At 38.8% G+C, this 24,828-nt stretch overlaps 2 protein-coding genes across 2 annotated transcripts; one reads left to right on the top strand and one right to left on the bottom strand.

Annotated features, from left to right (window-relative positions):
• Nucleotides 1-4,045: 4,045 nt before the first annotated feature.
• On the bottom strand, nucleotides 4,046-12,301 carry ca7 (carbonic anhydrase VII). The gene is made up of 7 exons (XM_078244840.1): nucleotides 12,265-12,301; nucleotides 11,433-11,630; nucleotides 9,638-9,756; nucleotides 9,284-9,379; nucleotides 7,597-7,659; nucleotides 7,339-7,494; nucleotides 4,046-5,443 (listed from the first exon to the last, which is right to left on the bottom strand). Exons 1-7 carry the CDS (start codon nucleotides 12,299-12,301, stop codon nucleotides 5,324-5,326), a joined length of 789 nt encoding a protein of 262 aa, XP_078100966.1. The 3' UTR covers nucleotides 4,046-5,323.
• Nucleotides 12,302-13,597: 1,296 nt separating this feature from the next.
• nae1 (nedd8 activating enzyme E1 subunit 1) lies at nucleotides 13,598-20,920 on the top strand. The gene is made up of 20 exons (XM_078244839.1): nucleotides 13,598-13,788; nucleotides 14,233-14,336; nucleotides 14,422-14,482; nucleotides 14,576-14,606; nucleotides 14,832-14,903; nucleotides 15,078-15,157; nucleotides 15,404-15,513; nucleotides 15,838-15,947; nucleotides 16,060-16,122; nucleotides 16,244-16,307; nucleotides 16,396-16,487; nucleotides 17,557-17,616; nucleotides 17,764-17,897; nucleotides 18,068-18,143; nucleotides 18,689-18,728; nucleotides 19,332-19,418; nucleotides 19,552-19,644; nucleotides 19,856-19,970; nucleotides 20,076-20,125; nucleotides 20,239-20,920. The coding sequence occupies exons 1-20, from the start codon at nucleotides 13,739-13,741 to the stop codon at nucleotides 20,346-20,348; spliced, it is 1,602 nt and encodes a 533-aa protein (XP_078100965.1). The 5' UTR covers nucleotides 13,598-13,738; the 3' UTR covers nucleotides 20,349-20,920.
• Nucleotides 20,921-24,828: the final 3,908 nt, after the last annotated feature.

Raw genomic sequence — 24,828 nt, 5'->3', positions numbered from 1 at the left:
TCGCTGGTGGTTGGTTATGGGAGTTGTAGCAGATAGCAGATGGATCAAACTGGCCAAAGGTCTGTGATGTTTTTGGAGTCAATCCAGAGAGACAGACAAAGAGAGGTGATCACATGGGTCTATTCCAGTCAAACCCATTAAGTTATCAGATCTTTCTTTAATTAGTCCGTCTGGGGATGGAATTCAAATAAAGCTTTGAGCGAGTTCACTTGCACTGGTTCAATTGATTTGAAATTAAATGTGAAGCATATGCCTGATATCACTCTTCAATCTTTACCATCTAGTACATTTCACCAGATACATACAAGCTCTCATTACCAACCAATGTGTTCAAGTTTGTGCTGTTTCTTTTTCTACTTTATTTGTAATATTGTAGCAGTGTCTGCACATACAAACATTCAATATTAGTCAAGCTAGCACCATGGCTCACATGGTCCTCAGAAGATGCATCCTACTGACTTTGGTGATCCTCTGACTTTTCCTCTAGCACCACCATGACATTCGACATTTGTCGATTTTAGTCAAATGTTTCAAGTATTGGATGAATAGCACAAACTTGGTACACACACACACACACACACACACCCACACACACACACACACACACAAACACACACACACACACACACACACATTATTAGTAATTCACGTAAGGAAATGAAAGCAAAAAGCTGTTTGGCCAATTTTAACTCATACATTATACTGTAATATCTGGGACCACTGGTTTATATCGACTCTCTTTACATACTGTATTTCCTCAGCAAGCCAAATGTTTCAGACATTGATTTTAAACAGATGTGTATAAAATAAATAGGGGTTGACTGAGCTGTGATGCAGCGCTGACTGTATGTGTTGCTATAGACACCCGGTGCAAACAGTGAGATCTTGGATTGACTCAAGGCGGTCTAGGGTCACCAAATAAAGTCAGACGAGTTCCCTGAAGACCATGTCGGTATCTGTTGCCCACTCAGAATATGTCATGACTCAATGCAGGGTAACCCCACACTGTCAAGATCAGATGTCAGGGGTCAGAGTGTTACTGTCACTAGCAGCATCTCAATCAACATTTACTGAAGATTAGGCAAAAAATCAAACACCAAGGCTAGAGGAAGCTAACAGATATTTTCTGAAAAACAGTCCATAGATCAAAGCCTTTATGGTATATGAGTTGACAGCCAAGGATAGAATTACAGATCATGACCTCTCTCCCATGACAGCAAAGCTCTGTTTTCTTTAATTATCATAACAGACCACCATCAAAGTGCCCAGGAGAGGGAACCTCATCTCTTCTCCTCTGCTGTGATTTATAATCCACTCTGTGAACCAAGGCCACTGCCTGACAACCTGGTGTATATACACAACCCATAAAAGGGGTTATATTGTTTGACAGGTTGTTACAGTTGAACCTTAAAACTCCGACCCTGAACCTCTGTGAAGGCCAGGTTGTGTGTGTGGTTGGTTTGGATGGAATAAGTTGGAGATCACAGGCCTGTTCACTGAAAAATAGATAACATGCTGCTAAATAAAGCTCCCTAATGAATGCAGAAACACACACGTGTAACTAGAGGGGTGTTTAGGGGAAAGAAGCATCGGATACTTTTGTAGTATGGTTTTATTTTCTGACAGGGTGATGGCGATGGATCACGGGCTCATAGACAAGTAGGAGAGATATGAGCTGGCCAACAATTGTGTTGTTCTACATGTGCTGTTTGTATCCATGGCAACTGCACTGTTGGCTGTGTCCCCTGATTGCTAGATAGAGAGTCACTGTCCTTGACAATATTTGAAAACTAAAGGATTTAGGAGTGGAGCGTCCCATTTTCGGCTTTACTGCTGAGACAGAAGAAGTGACTCGTGGCGTCATGAAAACTGTGAGATTAGAAGGTTAGACACAACAGTTTGGTTTACTTGTAATGTAAGATAAGTATTTGTGGACAATTTTCTCAGCCTTAACAAAGCTCCTTCAGAGCCACAGGCTGAAAATTACTCCACATGACGTTTGGGTTGTAGACATGGACATACATGTTTGGCATAGCTAAAATAATGAGGGTGTAGGGCGACAGGAGGAAAGTGAAGGGCAGCCCGAATAGTAATTCATATATTTCTCATCATTTAAAATCATTCAGCCGTTCTCTCAAAAAACTTCATTATTCTTTCTGACTAGCAACTTTTTCTGCTACTTGTTTGTCCCGTGGGTTTGTATTACACAAGTTTCTCAGATGTTGCTGTGTCTGGGAAAAATCACTACAACAAGCAAGTAGATATCCCAATGCTAAAAATACGCGTGACTGACTCTATTTCTGAGGCCTGACTATAATATCATATTACATGGCACATCGATTGTGGCTGAGGATGATGTGCCCACTCAGGTATTCTCAGTCTCAATAAAGCTCCCCGATGCTATTTTGGAAGGATTATTTGAGAATATGTGTTAAATATACTTCACACACACCCACTTTCAGTCTTTATTCATTAACCTGATACTGAATTTTTCCACAGCCATCAGCAATTAGATGGACATGAAACCAGACGGGGTAATGCAACCTCTTGATTCAAACAATACTTATACATAGTGGCATGGAGGACGGACAAAGGCAAGGTCAAGTGTTACTGATAGCAAAAAAATATGCTGTCTCTTTGGATGTGAGACATGTGTTTCTGCTGTAGTCAGCCATTGTCTACGAAATACATCATTTTCAAATGAAGCCAATTCCATGTAACCAAGACGCTGTACAGTTGTCTGTGGTTTATTTTTACTTATTCATATTCAATCCTTGTGCCTGGTAAAAGGCAAACCAGAGGTCACTGCATGTGATACAACAAACAGTCACTGCTGCCACCTATAGGAAGACCCACACAAGCTGAATTCATTGTGTAAATAAGACGAACAAATGACATTGAAAAGTGTCTGTAAAGGAAAATAGCAGCACAGAAAACACAAAATCCAGTTTAATAGACTTCATTTTCTTCTAATACAATGCGTTTCATGTAGATAATTCCTTGTGTTACATTGTTTTAAAAACTCAGTCCAGTTCGGGGAGATACTATTAGTACCTTTTTTTCATCACAATCCAACCTTACACAGATCTTGCTGATCTAAAATCTGTTAAATAGCTTAAACTAAACTCCATTTCAATTAAAATGTTTTGTAACAATTATCTGGTAAACCCAATCCAAATATAGAAGTAGGAAAAGTATACGGAATATAAGAATACACAATATAGACCTCCATCATGCCATCTACTGGACTAATATTGTAGCCACAGACTTTAATGACAGGAAGGGTTTTTCCCTCTATGTACAGTATCTTATTTACAGTAAAAGGGTCAGAGGTACATAAGAATAAATATACCTACTTTATTTCATTATTGGATACAGCCTACGTCATTGATACAAGGACATTCTTTATTTATTCGTCCCATTTAGGAAACCAAGACAGAAACACACGTACAGGAGCAAACAGATGTAATGGCCTCCCTCCACATTACAGCCACAACCAATCAGTATTTAACATTGGTCTGTTAATAATATTAACTATTAACGCTTTGCCATGCTGAATTTAAAGGGCCAAATAAAGCGGCTCAGTGAACACAGTTGGTAAATAATTGACCATGATCACAGCCCATCCCTCTCTCCGTCCCTCACCTCCTCTAGGCTAAAACCTGGCTACTAATTAGCTTGAAACCAGTACTACTTCCGATCAGTGAGAGTTCGAACATTTGCTTCAATGTCCAAAAATATATTGTAGATACCAGGTACAAGACCCAGCATCTTAAACAGAGGTGAATAATGCTTTTTAGTTAGAAGAGAAATTGCCAACTGTATTTCATGAATGTAAATGTCTGCTTGTATTCTTGTTTGCCATTTGTCTGTTTTTCAAACACCAAAATGATACAACACAATAAAGTAGCAGTTTTTTGGTTGAAAGCAGAAGCATAGTTAGAATATCCCAAATGATCAAGTAAGGCTCTTGTTTCTGTAAATGTCGGTCTAAAAAAAATTGGCTTCAAATGTGACAAGAAAACTCTGTAAAACAAAAGGACTTTGAACTTTATTTCATTCAGCACACATGGCAAGACTTTGAATGCATTACAAAAATATTCAAACCACCCAGAAATTACAATTTTAATGTTCTTTCACATCAACAACATAAAACAATCATAACTAAGGTGCCATTCTTAATGTGTGCGTTTTGTTATGTGAACAAAATATGTTTTTCCCGGCCATACCTCTGTATTAGTAAAATCCAAGTCCATCTAAAAAAGGACCAGCATTACAAAAAGCTGCCATAACTCTCCCAAGTGAGACAACAGGGCCTCTGTCATGCATTTGCATACTGGACTGTGCATGGGTTTCTCTTACAGAGGTGAGCTCTTAATAGCAGTGTGCGTCACCTCCTGCATAGTAGAAACACGTGACCAGGAAATGCGACACTTCAGACAGGATGCAGTTTAAAGATAAAGATCCTGAGTTTGATTGAAATATTGAATTCATTGTCCCCTTGTTAGGGCTGCTGGAGTTTAATGAATCCTAAATGAGAAATAGTTGTGAACACAGGATTTTGATAAATCTAGAGAGCATGCTAAAAATAATACCTGCTGGTGGTGAATAGCTCAGTCTCTTGAGCTCTTAAAGACCTGAGACTTTGATGCCCTACGAAGTCATGGCCAAACAGAGAAGTTTAAGCAAACACAGCGCTAATCTAATCCCACCTCCAGTTGGGATTGTTGACTGGAAGAGATCTATGGCACAAGGACTGGGAATCCACCAGCAACAGGCTGGACCAACGGGGGATCATTTGGGATCAGTAAGGAGGCTGAGGCCTTGAACCTGCAGACGTCAGAGTGGTGTGATACCAGTCTGCAAACAAACAAACAGACTGTGCGGGTATACAGACTTACTAGTTGCATAGAATAGTTACATATACAGTAATAGCACCTTGCAAGAGCTCGTCTCAGCAAAACTTGTTTTCCTTAAACAGCTATGGACACATCCAGCCTTTGAATCTCCGCTAACATATAGTTATAATAATATCTCCAAATACCACATAGTAGTCAAATAACAAACCTGCAAAGTCTTATTATTATTATTATTATATTGCTTCAAAACATGTTTTTTTTCCTAAATCATTCCAAAAAAAAAAAATATTCCTGTCTGCCATTTGCTTCTGACTAGTGATGAGAATTACTCTTCTGTCCAAAGTATATCAGAAATCCCCAGGAGAAGCTACCATGAGGTAAAAAAGTACAATCAAATGAATGCATTTATTGTGATCTGAAAGAGCCTTCGTTATCTTCACATCTTTAGATGTCTTGGGGTCACATTAATTGGAGGAACGCACTTTCCTGCCTTTGAGAGGCTGGGGAGGCCTGAAGTTGTTTTCCATGCGTGTCCTCTGATCCTCTTCCTCTCCAGTGAACACAAGCATTCTAAACTTGCCCAGCTGCATTGGAAGAGACAGAAATCCAGAATGATATTTTTGCAAATAAATAACACATAAATTGATTTGTTCACCACCTTTTCTCCACATTAGACACTGGTATAAGCATGTTAAAAGGATAAGACTTTTTCTGTATGCTATTATCAAAAATCCCATTAGAAGACCAAAGCCAACAGGACATTATTTAGTCTCTGAATACTTTTGACTTTCCTATCCTGTGTGTGCAGCTGTATGACTCACTGATTGTTTGTGATTTGTTTTTGGACAACAATGGAGCTCTATGGCACAGAGGGATAAGATATGTCAAGCTTTGGCTAAACATACAATACTCTTAAGTAGGATCAATTTGTTGTTAGGTTCTTTTAAAACACATTTGATAACAAGAAATATATTGAATATTACCTGACTTATTCTTTAATTCCACTTCCAATATGTAAACCTACCCTCACATCCCACCCACTTTGATATTTCTCTTTTAGCTCCATGTCCATTATGAGGGGAAATTAAAAACAAAATAATACCCTGTTATATAAAGGGCTTTTCCCTGCTGGATCCCCATGCAAGCATTTCTCAATTAAAGCCCCGCACCCATCCAGTCACCCATCCGTCAGGATAATCAGCTGGAAGGGATCAAAGGCTTGAGGCCTGGAGTCATAGGTTGTGAGGCCAGTTGCCCAGTTTACGCCTCACACCCAGCTATGCTACACACATGGGTTTACAGGCGGACCGTTCATGGCTACACTCAAGGTTCCACTGGCATTAAAACCTGATTCCTCATGTACAGTCCTGGAGTTAAACATGGAGAACTAGATTAGAAAAGATCAACACAGTGTGCTAGTATAATCCAGAGGCTGGCAGCAGTCGCCACAGGGCCAACTCACAGGTGGACCTGGAAGGCATATGTGCTGCAGGCATCTGGTTACTCAGCTTAACCTGTCAACATACCAGACCTACATTTTCTGATTAATTTCAGAATCAGGAAGGAAAAAAAAAAAAGTATTGCCATAGTAAGTTTTCACTTGCATGAAATTTGCTTTGGTGCCCCAGTTGACTTGAGCAGAGTACTGCAACAGTTAAAGAACAAATATAAAATAGAAATTTTACAATAAAAATATGTAAAAAAACAAAATATAACTTTTAAGGCTTTACGGTTTTGTTCAAGTTGTGCTAAATATTAATCTGGATGTGCAAAAGTTCACAATTAATATACAGTATGATCCAAAGGTTTGGGTACACTTTCCCCATTCACTTGAATGAGAAAGTGTGTCCAAATGTTGGACTGATACTGCAATATGCGCAATGGTAATAGGATGTGTGTTAATGTAATGTGTACTGACTGTGCGAGGGGGGTTAAGAGACAGTGCTAAGAGGGGTGGATAAAAAAAACACGTCAACCCTAAACACAGCATCCCCCATGAATGATGCCTTCTGTTCTGGCCTGTAAATATAGCACCATACTCAAACAGTACATTTCTGGACATGCTACAGCACATAGGTAAACCCCAGCACCTCACACCCACAACTACTGGCATACTGATGCTCAACTGTGGTTTGACAACAAGGAGGCAGTGGATCCTAGGAGCCTAGTGGAGCATAGCCTAAAACTATACAGGCCAGGAAACATGGATGTCACAACTGACTGATCAACTGCAGCATCAATGCCTTGAGCTCCACTGACTTACTGTACAGATGAAACATACAAGTTCTGTTTCCAGGTAACTGTGTGCCACAGTGTTATTTAACTCCAATATCTATCTATCTCCAGAGGGGTTGCCCACTAATGGATTGGGGTTAATGCTGTGCACGAATGACTTGGAACAAGGAATAACTACTACAGTGTTTTACGTGTTGGAAACCTGCATGTATTGTGGTCAGAGAAACATGTTTGCAACATACACCTGTTTTTCAGACACTATGATTGGATCCTTTACGACGATCCAGGTGACGCTCTCGTGCAGGGGGGGTGTGGTCAGTGATCCCAGGTAGGTCCAGTAGTGGAGGCTGCTGGGCAGAAGGCACTTGGGGTTGAAACCTTTGAAATCTGTGACACTGCCCTGTAACGGAAATACAAAGACAACAGCTTTTATACTGAGAGCAGTTCATAAACCACATGATTACTACATGTAATAAAATCCAGCGACAACCATAGTACTCACCTTAAACTTGACCGTGTACAGAACGTCTGTTATCGTGTGGAGCCACCTGTGGTCGTCACCTGTCTTACGTAATAGGTAAGATTTGAATTTGATTTGTGTCTTTGAGGGAATCCATAACAAATCTTTATATATTATTATTATTGAAGCTTACACATATCAACACATAGGTTGCAGCACCACAACACTGGTGAAGGGAGCAAATACTCTCCTCACCACACTCATAACAGTAGTACACACACACACACCTTTGTGACTAATCCTTTTCTCGTACAACTTGTACGAAATATTAATTCAGTCTGGTAACCATGCTATGCAGAAATGGTTTATGTACACAAAAAGAATACAAATAATTAAAGTGGCTATGTGTAACTTTCAGTTTGTGTTGATTCTAGCGGCCACTTTGGACAAACGCAGTAGTGTTTTTACCACTCCTGCTGTCGTAAAGGTCTTCTTTACAGTGCTTTATTGCCCACTGTAGATTACCGAGTTAGCATTACGGGGAGGTCACATAGTCGCAATGAAGGTTTTGCTCAGACAAAAATTCATTCATTTACAATAAGAGAATACGTTACACATGCATCGTTGCATTTCAAGTGTTGCATACGGTAACTTAGCCTACTTTGGATGTCTCGTGAGCTAAACCGGGTATCACTGTCACTGTGTCACGAGCCAAAGTATTAAGAGTTTGTTGTAGCAACCACCGTAATAATAATTTAGATTTATATACCGCATTTCATGAAACCCAAGGACGCTTTACACAAGTAACATTACAGGGGGACAAAGGAAAAGAAAATAGGCCAACACAAAGAGTAAAACGTCCGCGCTAAATGGAAGGGGGGTGTCATTTAATCTAGGCTACTGGCGTACAACCACATCGCACATTGTAAAAGTTATTCTATGAATGAAATAGACATATTACATACCTGAGGACCAATTTGGGGTCAGTTTTGAATCATTTACAATCCCGTAATTGTCTCCATCTGTTAAAAGCCCGACCGAAGTTGACTCGCGTTATCGCCCGTCTTCTTTCACTTTCCTGTTTAGCTTTTAGTTGTTCTTTGTTTAATTTCCTTCTTTTCTGTGATGGCCCTGCCCCAGTATCAGCCATGACTACAACAGATAACTTAAAAAAATAAAAAATGTAAATACAATTAGGCCTATATAAAGAGATATCCTGCTTCCTTTTACCTGGCTGGACACAAGCTTTTCCCGGTGTTACAACAAATCTGTGACCCTTCAGAAATGTGTTACTGTAGCGGCGTCTACCTGCCGCAAATCATTCTGTGACTTTGCGGGGAAAAAATAAAATAAAAAATATCGGACCCGGGCAAAGGCCTTACTGAAAACTATATAAAAAAAATAGCACTCTTTTCACTGTTAGTCTCGTTTGCTGTTACAGGTCATTTAAGATCATTGTATGAAAAATTAAAGAGCTTCAGAAAAAAAAGTTTCATATAGTCACTAAGTAAAGATAAAATTCTGAATGCGTGCAGAATTGCTGGACTGCAACACATCATTCTGCCTTTGTTTCTGCTCAAGTTGCCATGACCTAAGAAACAACTGCGAAACTATGATAGTAATATGATAAATGATAACTATGAACTACTACTATCATAAAGATATGAAACGGAGAAGAAAGGGGGCACAAGGATAGACAATGTGATTGCACTGAAAAGAAACATCTTACTTCTAAGAAGATGCCGAGGACAGCGAGGCCGTCAGGAGCTGTTGCCGCCTCCCCAAACGTCTTGTACTTGACAGCATTCCAGTGTACTAAATGAAGCTGGAGGGGGCAAATAAGAAGAAAGAAAAACAGAATGAAACAAAACTGGCTTTTTTAGTTAAATTAAGTCACATATGATATTGACACGCAGATGGAAAATGTATGTAATTATTAGCATCCAAAGCTGTGGATTTTATTTCATAAAAAAAAAAAAAAATGATGTTACCACATATACCTTACTACACACCTTAGACAAAAATGTGTTATTCTGTGTTTAGGTAATTAGAAACAGACACACTGAAGTATTCAGACACTGACCTCAGATGCATAGCTATTCCCTGCAACAGTGTGCTCCGACCCATGGCAGTCCTTTCCGCCCCAGTGGAAGTGAAACTGTTTCAGCCTGTAGGGGTTACCAAGCGGGCCTCCCTGGATCACTGTAGAAGAGATGTAAAAAAAATAAATAAAGACAAATTATAGAAATGTTCACCCACACCACTCTGTTGGTGTTAGACAAACTGCTTTCTAGCAGAACACCGCAGAGGGCATTCTGTGTGCAGCATCATCCAAACAGTTTGGTACCACTGCAGGATGAGTCAACCTGGTAACACCCAACATACTTTATTCAATTCCTAACTCAAAGCTGAGACATGAGCACCTACAGAAAGGCTGCCTTCTTCACGAACAAATCGATCATTAGAGCTTTGTGGCAAAAGCTTTAGTCGGAGACACAAATAGCCAATCCTATCCTAAATAAAGCAACATTAAAGCTACATTTGGCTGGGTTTAGCTTTCCATTCAAGTCCATTGGCCAACAAGGATGAATAGAAAAATATATATATGTCAGAATAAACGGTTTTCAGAGCCTATGGCTTGCACTGCTGGGTATGAACACCAGTCTAATCTGACTGTTATTCATTGTGATGCTGCTGACATCCTTCTGACAAACCAGTCACACCAGTCCAGGTCAGATTAGTGAGGCATAAATGGCACAGAAAGAAAAACATTTATCTGGTCCATCTTACAATATAGATGTAGGATAACCACAAGAACAATGTGATTTATTAAAAGGAAATCTGTTAACAGCAAAATTGTGATAGTATCAGGTATAAAGAATACAATGTGATTAGTGGATAGCCACTTATAAATAACTGACGTGCTAAATCATGTAGTTAAAAGGTGATATAATGTTGTAAAACCTGACATTGGTAATGCTAACGTTAATGACTTCCTGGTGAAAGAAATGCATTCATTATAATTAACCCATTCAAAGCCAGATCTTTGAGACTGTAATATGATATATTGTTACAAGTTTGAATTATTGTACATCGGTCTTAATATAAGCTTTTATCTATTTTATTCTATCTTCCTTTTCTTACACAAACAGTGAAACAGAACACTTTCATATTGTGAATATATGCATGTGTACACCCAGACCAAACTGACAACAGCAGGTTTAGGGGATTTGTGCACCTCATTTAAACTGCAGAAAAGTGCTGATGAAGTGCATTAGTTTTCCTACAGGTCTCCTCTTTCATTAATTACTTTTGGTGATAGCTACTTGTTTGCTCTGTGGAAACTGTCTGAGCCAAACAGCCCCAAATTTCTGAGTATATCGTTCATGGTAATGACAGGGTGGTTAACATGGATCCACCCAGTGATAAAAGCAAATAGGGTCATAATAACCATTGAGATCACATAAGGTTAGAACATCTCTTGTCCAGCAGACAGATACTCATACAGTTAACTGCTGGCTGCACTTCCCTGCAGCATAATCAGGGGTTTATATGTAACCTTTGATTATGGTCAGTTATGTGCAAGGTTTGCACTTTTCAAAAAATAAAAAAGGTAATCCCACCTTTCAAAACATATTTTTATAGTGCAGACAGATTATCCCTGAACTGTGAACTCTGTAAATAATTACAAGTCAGTCAATAACCTTTTAATAGTAGGTCCACCAAAGTAGATCTTAAGAGTTAAGATAAGAGTAGTAGCTCTTAAAGCAGCAGAGCATACTTGAATGGATTGAGATAGATAGATAGATAGATAGATAGATAGATACTAAACTTTAATTGATAAATAAACTCAAATAAAGACCAATTTTTTTTCTCACCTGAACGGTCATCAGAGTCCTCAAACTCCACAACAACAGAATGTCCATTGTTGGCAATTTTGATGGAGGTACACTTATCGTAGTTCAGGACAATCGGACCCAGACTGGGGTCATATGAAGCCTGATGAGGGACGATGTCAATGGGAGACTGCCGGTCCCCCTCAGCAACAGGGTAGTTTTTGTGCCATACAGAAGGACCTTAGCATAAAAAGACCATAAGCAATCAACAGAAAATGTTCTACAGCTTTAATACACACAGTACTGCACATATGCCTTCAGGTCTAATTCATGGGGTGAAAATGTACTTAAAAAAAAAAAAAGAAGGAAGATTAAAAGATTTCACTGTAAAGAAAAATATTACATTCTTTCCAAAGCACAGTCATAGTTTCTAATTTAATACAACCACTTAGTTAAAGCTGCTGTAAACCACTGACTGATCAAGGGCTGTTTCCAAAGCAACAACTCACAGTTGGGACCATCATCAGAGTAAATAAAGACCAAGTATCAAAAAGAAATCAGTGAAATTCATTCAATACGGTCTCATCCACACTAAACAATGTAGCACAGTAAAAAAAAAAAAAAAGAGCAACTTGGCAATGCAATGTCTCTCACTCAATAGCCCAGGACAAATCGGGTGGAAAGGCAATAAAGGTGACAGCAGGCATCTCTTTAAGCATGTAGCTAATCTCGCATTAACAGCGTTGCTCCTCTGGATAAACACGCAATGCCCCCCCAGCAAAACGAAACAACAGTAGCCTAAACATGCATTGTAGGATAGAAGGTTAAAATGCCTCCACTATGGATGGGGAGCCTGGATGCTGTGAGATCTTACCGTCCTGTTTTCCATATCCCCAGGGATTCCCTGTCATTGTCCCCGTAACGATTAGTGGATTCAAGTCAGGCCACGCTCTCAGTGTTTGACTCCTGCACTCCGGTACGCACGTGGACAAAGTCAGGATAGCGCACGGGGGAGCTATTGATGAAGTTTATGTAGTGGCTGAAGGGGATTGGCAATTATCCCTTTCTTGACACGCCCCTTTCGTGACACGCCCCCCCCACACACACACACACACACACACACACACACACACACAATAAGATAAAATCTATGAAAATGTAATGACATTTTGCATGTAGTGTAATAATTGATAGATTGAGAAAATAACCTCCAGATTAATTGATTATGGAAAAAATTATTAATGTTAGGCTAGAGCATGTTTGATATTATTATTATTATTATTATTGTAGGCTAGCCTAACGTTACTTATTATGTCACCCATGAATACATCCACTTCTGGATATTAAAGAGTAACTTTAAAACAATATATATCATAATTGCTGCTCTGGTTGCCACAAATGTCCACAAAGTTCCCACTTGTCAGATTTATCTCACCATCTTGGGGGAGATCGGTGAGATGCGAGATGTAATATAATTATCATCCATGGATGCTGCTCCTTTGTTGTTGCCCCTTCCTCCGGGAGGTCTACGCACGCTGCAGTCTCCAACACGCTTTATTTTTTACTGTATATATTCATTAAATTTGCAGGACAGTTCCAAGAAGCTTGTCGTACTGACACATTATTTATAGGCTTTCACAATTTAACAACCTAATACCAGTTAAGGACTCCATTACATGAGTCAGAATTTGTGTCGAAAGTGCGCAGCTGAGTTTTCACAGGCGAATGTTGGTGTCGAATCTGTCATTGAGGATATACGATGCTGAAGTTGGCTTCCGATTCGTAGCTTCCGATTCGGCGGTTAAAGGGAAATTTAAGGAAATTTAAAGCTGAAGTTAGCTTTCACTGTTTTTTCCAGGTCCAGATCCAAAACCCCTACACCTAAGACTTGTCAAATCTGGACCAAATTATCCCAGAGAGGCTAAAGATTCTTAAAAACACAGTTTCAAATTTGTGAAATCTTTATTCTATTTGTGAAAGTGCCATAGAGGGGGATTTCACAGTTTTTTTCATATGTAGACCACATCAGACACATTAGAATAAGAGAATTCTTCCTTTATTGCATTTTCACAAATATATAAATGAATAAAGCTTTTACTAATCTGAAACTGTGTTTTTAAGAATCTTTAGCCTCTCTGGGATAATTTGGTCCAGATTTGACAAGTCTTAGGTGTAGGGGTTTTGGATCTGGACCTGGAAAAAAACTGTGAACACTAACTTCAGCTTTAAGTTTCCTTTAAATTTCCCCTTAACCGCCGAATCGGAAGCTGCGAATCGGAAGCCAACTTCAGCGTCGTCTTATTTTTACAGTCATCGGTCCATAGACATTGGAAATATACAAATATACTATGGCAGCCACTAAAGCCTCCAAAGAACAGAAATACGACAGACAACTCAGGTAAATCTAAACTAGATCGTAGATCTCACAAAGAACCTATGGAGTTTTAGATAAATGTTGCGCGCATTTCATTTGAAAGGATACAGCAGAAACATTGTTGGGGGCAGCAGTGCCAACGTTAGTTAGCGTTAGCTATGTTAAAAACAGCAGCTATTAGCTATACGGTTAATATGGTAGTATGATTGTTTTTTGCTCGTCCATCAGAACCACCAGCTTTTCTAACGACAGCCGTCACTGAAATCATTCATATTCAATGTGTTTGATGGTTAAGCAAGTAACAATACATGGTAACATAAGTCAAAGCTATTGAAGCTGTCACAGCACTAGCTAGCTAGCTAGCTAGCTAAGTCATTCCTGCAAAGTGGCTTGCTGTGTTTTTACAGCGGTGGAGGATGGATTGTATCACTAGGTGGCAACACATGTCCATGTTACTGTATGTTTCAGACTGTGGGGTGACCATGGTCAAGAATCACTGGAGAATGCACATGTTTGTCTCATCAACGCCACAGCAACTGGAACAGAGATACTGAAGAACCTCGTGCTTCCAGGTAAAACCAGATGTGGCTCTGTGTCGGTGCAGCAGGTGCTGATTAAAAGCATCTTTCTTATTGAATTCATTGATCTCTTTGTCAGGCATTGGAGCATTCACCATAGTGGATGGACACACAGTCTCCGGGGAAGATGTTGGAAACAAGTAAGACAGCAGTTATTTTCAAAAAAGTTGATCTAAGCTATGTGTTAGTTTTACTTGTGTGTTCAAGGTTGACCTCTTGATCTTGTTTTGCAGCTTTTTCCTTAGCAACAACAGCATTGGAAAGGTATGTTTTGCTCAAATAAATTCATTTATGTTTTATGAACATTTGCAAGTGCGCACACACAGACATTATTTCCTATCCTATTTTGGCTACCTGCATCTGCAGCTCTCCCCCCTTGGTAATTCATAAATTCATTTTTAATATTCTTTTTAGAATAATATATCATATAAGCGCATTGTATTTGCACATTTGTATTAGCCCTGACCTTAGTTTTTATGTACGTTGCAGAACAGAGGACAGGCTGCCACTGAGCTGCTACAAGAACTTAACAGTGATGTTTCTGGAAACTTTGTTGAGGAGGTTGGTATTGTTTACGTTTTGACATGGTGCCACAGATGTTTAAACAACAGTAACCAGTGATGTTTCAGTAGGAAGGAATTGAATATGCGCTGTGTAAATACGTAAATGTATTGATCAGTATCATCGCTCTGATAGTGACAGAGATCCCTCTTTTATTTTCTGTTACACCTGCAGAGTCCAGACAAGCTTCTAGACAACGATCCAGAGTTTTTCCACAGGTTTACCATAGTGATCGGTGTCCAATTGCCAGAAAGGTATACAATATAGTTCTTTACTTCCAAATTTCATTGTAACAAATGAGTTAATGATCAATTACTTGGCAACATAAAGTATGCTAGACTAGTATTTTTACTGTAATTTCAAAGAAAATATCTGTGCAATATAATACAGATTAACACTTATTTACTTCTTTTGTAGAAACCTTATTTTTTAATTGCCTTTTTTTATTAACAATATTTTCTGCCAAATGAATTTGGAAAATCTTCTCTCAAATCCAACAGCACATGTCTGAGGCTAGGCTCAGTTCTGTGGAGTGCCTCTGTCCCTTTCCTAGTCTGTAAAAGCTACGGCCTGATTGGCTACATGAGACTAGCGGTGCAGGAGCATACAGGTTAGTTCAACAGCATTTCACTTTGATTCTACTTCACATATTATGACACTGTTACACATTTAAATAACAACCTTTAATTTTGACTTTTAATTTGTGTCATATTTATACACGTGTAATGCTTTCTGTTCACAGTGGAACATGAACCCATGAAATTGCTAATGCAGTATTGTGATAAATAACATTTCATAAATGACCCTCTATAGTCATGAGTATTTACATGAGATTATTCTTTTTAGTACATCGTCATTTTACTGTGGCTCGTAGTTTATATGTAAAATTAGAGTTTTTAAAAAGGAATGTTGACATTTTTCCGCTTCTCTTCAGTGATTGAATCCCACCCGGACAATGCCTTGGAGGACCTGAGGTTAAACCAGCCTTTTGCCGAATTCAAGAACCACATTCAGTCCTACGACCTTGACAGCATGGACAAAAAGGTTTGTACTTTGGGGTCAGCACATTTGTCTATGGTCATTAGTCAGTTTAAACGCAAAATGTCAGGTTTACACAGCTGATAGTTCTCCTCTGCATTCTTTATTTAATCCGCAGGACCACAGTCACACGCCGTGGATTATTATTGTTGCTAAACACCTGGAGAAATGGCTCAGTGAGGTACCGTACATTTGTACATCTGTGCCAAGACTGACAGATTCACCATCACTGATATTAATGCTTGACTGCTTTTGTTGGTGTTTCTGTACAATAAAATGTCACTCTACTTTTGTCGTTGTAGCACAACTGTCAGCCACCGAAGAATTACAAGGAGAAAGAGGCCTTTAGACAGTTCATTCGAGAAGGTATTTGTGGACCTCTGTATTGCATTTGCCTAAAATCAGTGACTTGGCTGTATATTGCAAACACATCTGTGATTTTTATTTCCTTCAGGGATCCTGAAGAATGAAAATGGTGTCCCAGAGGATGAAGAAAACTTTGAGGAAGCTATTAAGAATGTCAATACTGCTTTAAATCCAACCAAGGTGCCGGATCTCAAATACTCTTAGGTTTTTAAGAGTTATCTTGTGTCCCATTGAACATATGTCACCTTTTAAACCCTGTCTGTTTTCACAGATGGGAAGTAACGAAGTACAGATACTGTGTTACTGTACTGTACTGTACAGATTTTTCAGATATTTTTACTTTACTTTACTATTTATTGTTGTTCTCCTTACATTTTTTTTACACGAATACCGGTACTTTCTACTCCTTACATTTTACAAAATTGGCTCGTTAATTTCAGTGGAGTTTCCGTTATTATTTTTTGCGTCATCAATACCAAATTCAATCTAATTGGATGGGATTATATATGTTGCACTTGACGCACCACTACAAGACGACTCGACAATTTCGGCGGCATTCATTCGCAGCAAATCATTGCGGCTTGATGGCGGTAACGTTAGCACATAGTAGTATGGACGGCGACATGATTGAAAATGAAGAAAACGGAGAGGAGATCCCAGAGATTTGGCATGTTTTAGCCTTTATTTTCTTTCCAGAAGCCATATTTGAGCACACACACATACATGTACATTCCTTTCAATGTTAAGGGGAAGATTAAAAAAGAGAATCACAATTGAATTCATATCTTGCTACTCAGTCAAAATCTTATTAACCTGGAGTCCCAGTCTCTGTCACAATAATCATACTGTACATGTGATGTTTTAGGCCTATTGACAGACATCCATTTAAAATGTAGGCAATGGCATATAAAGAGCCTTTTTTCCATGTCCACTGAAGTTTCTCAGCTTGCACTCTAGTAACATTTGTGTAGTCCAGGTAGCTTTGCATCAAAAATGGTTGTAATTCGCAAGGTTACTTTTACTTTTATACTTTAAGTAAATTTCCAAGCCTGTACTTTGTTACTTTTACTTGAGTAAAGAAGTTAAATCAGTACTTCTACTTTCACCAGAGTATTTTTTAACACAAGTATCTGTACTTCTACTTGAGTACGGGAAGTGAGTACTTCTAATCTCTGTCTGTTTTCTGTAGTGTCACAGTTAACAGTCAAGTCTAGTGAGACTCCTCTAGTAACATCTCTTGTTTCTGCAGATTCCTAGTGCTGTTGAAGACCTCTTCAATTGTGAGCAGTGTAACAACATCACATCACAGGTTTCAACTTTTTTTTTTTTTTTATGAGAATGGTTTTAAAAAAAAAGTACACACCTAGTTATAATCATAGTTTCAGATATGTCGTTTTTGAGATGGTTGCTTTTTTTTTAAAGTGTGAAGTGTGTTCTGTTGGTGCGTGTTCACCAGAGCCCGTCCTTTTGGGTGATGGTGCAAGCTGTCAAGGAGTTTGCTCTCAAGGAAGGTAATGGAAGTCTACCTGTACGGGGAACCATCCCAGATATGATCGCAGACTCTCAGAAATTCATCAACCTCCAAAATGTGTAAGTGGGGAATATGTGGGTGCTAGCTGCGTAGATAGATTTGTAGAGGGAACAGAAAAGTACTTTAAACGTTATCTTATCCAACAGTACATTCGGTTCTATATCTTTCTTTCTAACAGTGCATGATTTAATAATGTTATTTTGCTGTTCATTTTTGTGTTTTATTTCAGTTACAGAGAAAAGGCCATGCAGGATGCAGCAGCTGTTTCTAAGCATGTAGAACGTCTATTGCAGTCTGTTGGAAAGGTATGCTGTAGCCATGTAGTCACTGAATAAGAAGTCTGGGTTTGTATTTAGGGCTTAATTAAATCAGTTAATTTCTATCCTAAATAAATGTTTGATAGGTCAGATTAACGAGGTGTGACTAGGAAGCACTCGATTTGATGTATCACACCAGAAACTTTAAAATCAATGGGACAATATTACTGTTGTAGTCAAAGGCTAACAATTAGCTGCTTAGATGGTTACTATAGGGACATCTATTCAGCAAACGCTGGTCAAAAGAAAATATGTGATGCGCCCCTACAAAAAAAAGCACCTACAAAAAAATAACTGAAGGATATGCATTCATCAAAATACATTCTACAACTGCATCCAAACAAGTTTAACTAACTCTGGAAGCCAAATCTGTGATAAACTGTTCAGATCTGCAACAGAATTGGCGGTTGGTAACTTTTGATAGGTTTTGCCCTGAAATACTCAATATATGGGTGAATATTGTGTTACTTACAATGCATTTGACTAAAAATGGATTTCCACTGAAATTACCTTTTCCTTTTCCTTTCCACCAGCCACCAGAGAGCATCTCTGAAAAGGACATCAAACTGTTCTGTAAGTATTATGAAGTATACAGTTAACATGCATACAAATCTGATTTCAACCTGATTAATACAACATGCTGTCCAAATAGATACTATATAGATTGTTTTTAGAGGCATTTATTTTATTTTATGATGCAGAGTTGGGGTTTCACACTTCTAATCATACACATTTTCAAATGTTATGTTACGCCTGGAAATTGGTAAAAATATCTACTTCAAATAATGCATTAATTAATTACACTGGCTGATCTGATTATTCATGGCAGTTAGTGTCTTCTTATCCATATAAACCTACCTACTGAGGACCTTTTTAGACAAACGTGTATGTGAATTGAAACTGCCTTACGCTGTATTTTCATCAGTTCCATTTAGTTACTAATGTAGCAGCACTTGTCTTGCTCCATGTCTGTCATGGGTTGCCTTCTCTGACTTCAAAAGTTTTCATTTCTCTGAGCACAGACCGATTAAGATTTGTAATGCTGTCACTGTATGCTCCTGCTGGTCTCGAGAACTCAGTCTGCATACAAGTGGAGCATAATGTGCTCTATTGATGACTATTGCTGCACCTGCAATAAGTGTATTGCTAACTGTAAGCATTTGCGTTGGTGTCTAGGTAAAAACGCATTCTTTCTGAGGGTGGTGCGCTGCAGATCTCTGGCTGAAGAATATAGTGTGGATTCAGTAAACAAAGATGAAATCAGTAAGTTGGAGATGAATGTCCTTTCTGATTGAACTGTTCAGTCTTGTTTATTATTTGTTTGAGCTAGTACTAATTTCTCGTCCTGGTAAGCACAAAGCATATTCACCTATTAACGATAGCTGTGTGTCCTCAGCCTCAAGCATGGATAATCCAGATAGCGAGATGGTGTTCTACCTCATGTTTCGCGCTGTTGATCGCTTCTATCAGCAGCACTCCCGCTACCCAGGTACGGCCAAGGATTATACTGATCGTTCTTGAAAGACTTGAACAAGATGTGAAACTCCTCCATGTAACTGACTTGAAACCTTACAGCTTCACAAAATCAAACGCATCATAGTCTGATTTTATTCTGCAGAATAATGTTTTTCCTCCTGATGCCAGTATACAGAAATAAAAGGATTTTATTTATCCCCATCTTTTATGTCCTCTCTTACCAGGGGTTTATAACTACCAGGTGGAGGACGACATCAGCAAACTGAAGATCTGTGTGAACAGCCTACTGCAGGAGTACAGCCTAAACGTCAACATCAAAGACGATTACATCCATGAGTTGTAAGTCATGGCCACTGCTGGGTTTACTGATTGGACTGGTTGTTGAAGACTGTGCCAAATAATTATGATCTTTTTTTCCTTTTTTACGCTTTTCATAATCTGCAGCTGTCGATATGGTGCAGCAGAGCCACACACAGTTGCTGCTTTTTTGGGAGGTAATATTTTAGCTTTCTACATGAATGTAAGAACCTAAAACAGCATATCTCACCTATACAGTGCTAATAACTCAAAGATGTTTATTTATCCTTTTTCAATGGGGTTTCTTTAGGATCTGCTGCTCAAGAGGCCATCAAGATCATCAGCCACCAGTTTGTGCCCTTCAACAACACTTTCATTTACAACGCAATGTCACAGACCTCCGCTACCTTACAGTTGTGAATACAGTTACTGATCCTGAGTTTGCTTCCAGATATTATCAGAGAAAACAGAGCAAGATGAAAATAGGCATTTACCAACTTGCTTTATTAAATCTATACTGTAAACTGAAAGTATGAAGAAAGAGATTTTTTTTTATCACATTTGAATGAGAAATTCAAATGTGTGCACTTTCATCAGAACCCAAAAATGCTTCTCATGCAGAAGATCAAAGGTCAGAACTCTTTAGAGTATCGACCATACAGCCTTGTCTTCTTCCTTAAAGTTCATGAAGGGGGAGAAATCAGGATAGCACCCACGGAGGATTTCTTCATACATTTCTTTGTGTGGCAGACAACATTAAAGCTGGAACTCAAACTAACAAATTCAAAACCTTAATGTATAATTTCATCCGTGAAACTCCACATTTATGTATGGCATATTACAATGTAGCAGCACTTTGTATACTTTAATCACAACTGTCTCTTATTGTGTTTGAAACAAGGTGGAAGATTTTGGGTTAAAATGAAAAAAATGAACATGCTGTATGTAGTGTTTAACTCTCATGCATTGCTATAAAGACATTGAATATTTAACCTGAACGTGTTTATTTTATGACAAAGGTTAAGTTATTCAGCACACGTGTCTTGCAGTGTGCAAACATGATTTGTACCTTCTGCTCATCCGTCAACTTTCGGGCTTGCATGGTGTCATCTCTGTTCAACTAGAGTCTGGTAAACACTTTGAGTTAAGCGGCCGTCACATGTTGACTTGTAAAATTGTTGAAACAAGGATTACACAGTTATTTAGAGCTTCTTGAGAAGCTTGTAATGTGAGTTGTCCCCATGATGAGTTTTGTCTGGAGTTGATGGTATTATTCTATCCAACACCAGAGGGCACCCTGACATGTTTTACTATTCATAGATCAACATGTAGTCCCAAGTTTATTTAACATACCTGTTCATTGACCAATTCCTGAACACTGACCATTGGATACAGGCTGCATTTGACGTATTCAGCTGTGGTATGTTAACAAAACACTTGCAATGTTACTTATTAACCAATAGGTTGTTTTACAATCGCTGTCTTGAGATGCCTTAAAGTGTAGAGGACGTTAGTCTTTCTAATGGGAATGAGGCAGCACAGACTCCTGAGAAAGAGAGACAATTATGTTATGAGGGGGTCGTTGTGATGTAACTGTTGCGGAGGTTGACGGGTTTTTTTTCCCCAGACTTTGGCAGAATGGAAATTAGCCCTCAGCAGATCTTTTCTTTTCATCCCTCCCAGTTTTCCCCATGCAGCGATCTTTCTCATATTCTCATACACACACACACTCCCACCCTCCGTCTGAGAAAGGATAGAGCAGGATGCCAAGAAGTACTCTGGCCATTTCATAAATGAAGAGTGTTGTCCACTGCCTAAAAGATTAACATGTTGCCATCCATCCACCCACTGCCTCTTAAGATTATCGTGTAGTCGCAGTGCCTGAAGTGCAAATCACAACAGCAAATAGAAAAACGCAACAGCAAATCATAAAACACAACGGCAAATAGGAAAACACAACGGCAAATAGGAAAACACGACAGCAAATACGAAAACACGACGGCAAATATGAAAACACGACAGCAAATATGAAAACACTTCAACAAATCATAAAACACAACGGCAAATAGGAAAACACGACAGCAAATAGGAAAACACGACAGCAAATAGGAAAACACTTCAACAAATCATAAAACACGACAGCAAATCGGAAAACATGACAGCAAATATGAAAACATGACAGCAAATAGGAAAACACAACGGCAAATACGAAAACACGACAGCTAATAGGAAAACACGACAGCAAATATGAAAATACGACAGCAAATAACACGACAGCAAATATGAAAACACGACAGCAAATAGGAAAACACGACAGCAAATATGAAAACACGACAGCATTAACTTCTACCGGAAAAGGTAGGGCCTATCTAGCAGAGGACGGACCCTCCTGATTGGACAGGCGGACTGTCTGTCTTTTAACAGGAAGGAGAGGTGAAAAACACGGAAAAGTGCCTACTTTTAACAGAGAGACAGTCCGTCTGTCCAATCAGGAGGCTCCGTCCTCTGCTAGATAGGCCCTACCTTTTCCGGTAGGATGTCTGATGCTGTTTGCTGTCGTGTTGCTGTAAGTGTTTTCATATTTGCTGTCATTGTATATTTGCTGTCATATTTTCATATTTGCTGTAGTGTTTCTACCAGCACAGTCGATGTTTCGTATTTACCCGTTGTATTTTATGATTTATTGAAGTGTTTTCCTATTTGCTAGTCAGTGTTTTCATATTTGCTGTCGATGTTTTCTATTTGCTGTCTTGTTTTTAGTATTTTGCTGTAGTGTTTTCTATTTGCTGACGTGTTTTCATGTTTGCTAGTGTTTTCATGTTTGCTGTCGTGTTTTCATATTTGCTGTCGTGTTTTCCTATTAGCTGTCGTGTTTTCGTATTTGCCGTTGTGTTTTATGATTTATTGAAGTGTTTTCCTATTTGCTGTCGTGTTTTCATATTTGCTGTCGTGTTTTCATATTTGCCGTTGTGTTTTCCTATTTGCCGTTGTGTTTTATGATTTGCTGTTGCGTTTTTCTATTTGCTGTTGTGATTTGCACTTCAGGGCCACCGTAGAATTGCCTCCATTCATACTCCTAAATCCTGAATCTCATTTGGTTCCCTTTTTATCCTATTCAACATCTACTACCTCTGTGCCTCAAAGACACTGCAGAGTGCAGAAGGGGCACAAGGTCAAATTTTGATTATTGTGCATCCACCAATTTGTATACAGCTGTGTCAACATCCCAACGTATAACATTCAGTGCTGACCATTTTAAACAGCTTCAGCTTCAGCCATTGCACTGTATCTGCTTCACTATCACAGTCCTTACAGTGACGGGTGTGTCTCTCTAACCCCCACTCTTGTAAGAATGGTTACTGACGAGATAACAGAAACAAACAGGCCAAGGAGGTCTGATCCAAACATATTTGGGCCTATTTCTCCTCAAGTGTTTATATGGTAAACAAAGTCAAGTACTAAAGCAAATGGTATATTTTGATAGAGGACATAGAGAGAGAGGACACCCAAACATGATTAGTTCTAAAAAGGTTAAAAGGGCCGTTCTCTGATTAAAAACAGCAGGCTGGGATTGTCTCCACACGGCTCTCACAGACTGTTCCCAAATACATAAAATACCTACTTTTTCCACTGTCACATGCACCGTCACATACACCAAAATCAGTACAGTAGGTACAACAAACGGTCCTTTGTTGCAGTAGGGAAACGAGGCAAACTGACATATTTGTTTTTCAGTCACCTGTTAATCTGATTGTTCCTTTTGTCTTGATGGTTATAAAAAAGAACTGGAATTGTATTTTTGAAATACCTTTCGGTGGATTAGTCATGCTTTAATATATTCCACAAAAACAGAAAATGTGTCTGTATTATGTAATAATTAGGCAAGTGATAATGGTGTAGTAAGTAGCAGGTCCATGGTATGTTAGCATGCGGTTACTATTTTCCTCTTAGAACTAATTGACAAATTAAACACTTAATCACACATTTGAACTTTAAAAAGAGTGGCCTTGCTTTTCTAATAAAACATAGAAGAAACCTGAATACTGAATTGATTTATTCATTTCAAATTGATCAGGTCTATATCCTTTGATTATGGCTTTTCTGTCCTATCTCAGTTCCTGCTGTGCCGACCTGACATGTTTTATTGTGTATTATTTTGCTTGATCGGAATACGCACCAAAAGTGATATTTTCTTAGTTAGCCCCATGGCTATCGCACGCCTGCAGGTCATAATTTCAGGGCTTATAAAGCACACAACCACTACACAGTACCTTCTGTTCATAAATTACCATGTTTCTCTTGGGGGTCACAAGATCTCCTGAACAAGCAACACAGTCTGCAGCAAACGGTTGATTCAAATCAATAGTGTGAATTAGGGCCTTATGGCCAAACCCATTTTTGTGTTAAAGTGAGCCTATGTATGTCTCTTGCTGAACAGCAGAAGCGTGGCATAATGGTAAAATGCTAAAATATAGTGCAACAGAAGTAGAGAGGAGTTATAAAGTTCACAAACTGACTCAGTAATGTCAATTACCTGTCACTTGTCAATTACACGGCAGATCAAGCCAGAACCTACTGGTCATAACAGACCAAATAGGACTGTAGCTGCAAAAAAACAATAAGTTGAAACTCACTATACAACTGCAGATTCGGATGACAATTCTCTGTAGGAGAATCTATGTATCATTTGATACATTGTAACGATAAAACATATTGATTGTAGCTGCTTTCAGGAGAGATTATTATCCACTGCTCTGTAATCTTTTACTTCAGATAATGCCAATCACACTACAACCATACCAACCCCACTGATTCGTCAACCAAATATGCCGTTGTAAGAAACAGGTGACAACTAACAATACATATGATTTCTAGATTTACTTCAAAATCTGTTTTACTA

This window comes from Sander vitreus, unplaced genomic scaffold, assembly GCF_031162955.1.
Source record: "Sander vitreus isolate 19-12246 unplaced genomic scaffold, sanVit1 ctg311_0, whole genome shotgun sequence".
NCBI lineage: Eukaryota > Metazoa > Chordata > Actinopteri > Perciformes > Percidae > Sander > Sander vitreus.
Note: the sequence above shows the minus strand (reverse complement) of the source record. Positions and strands in the feature narration are given on the sequence as shown.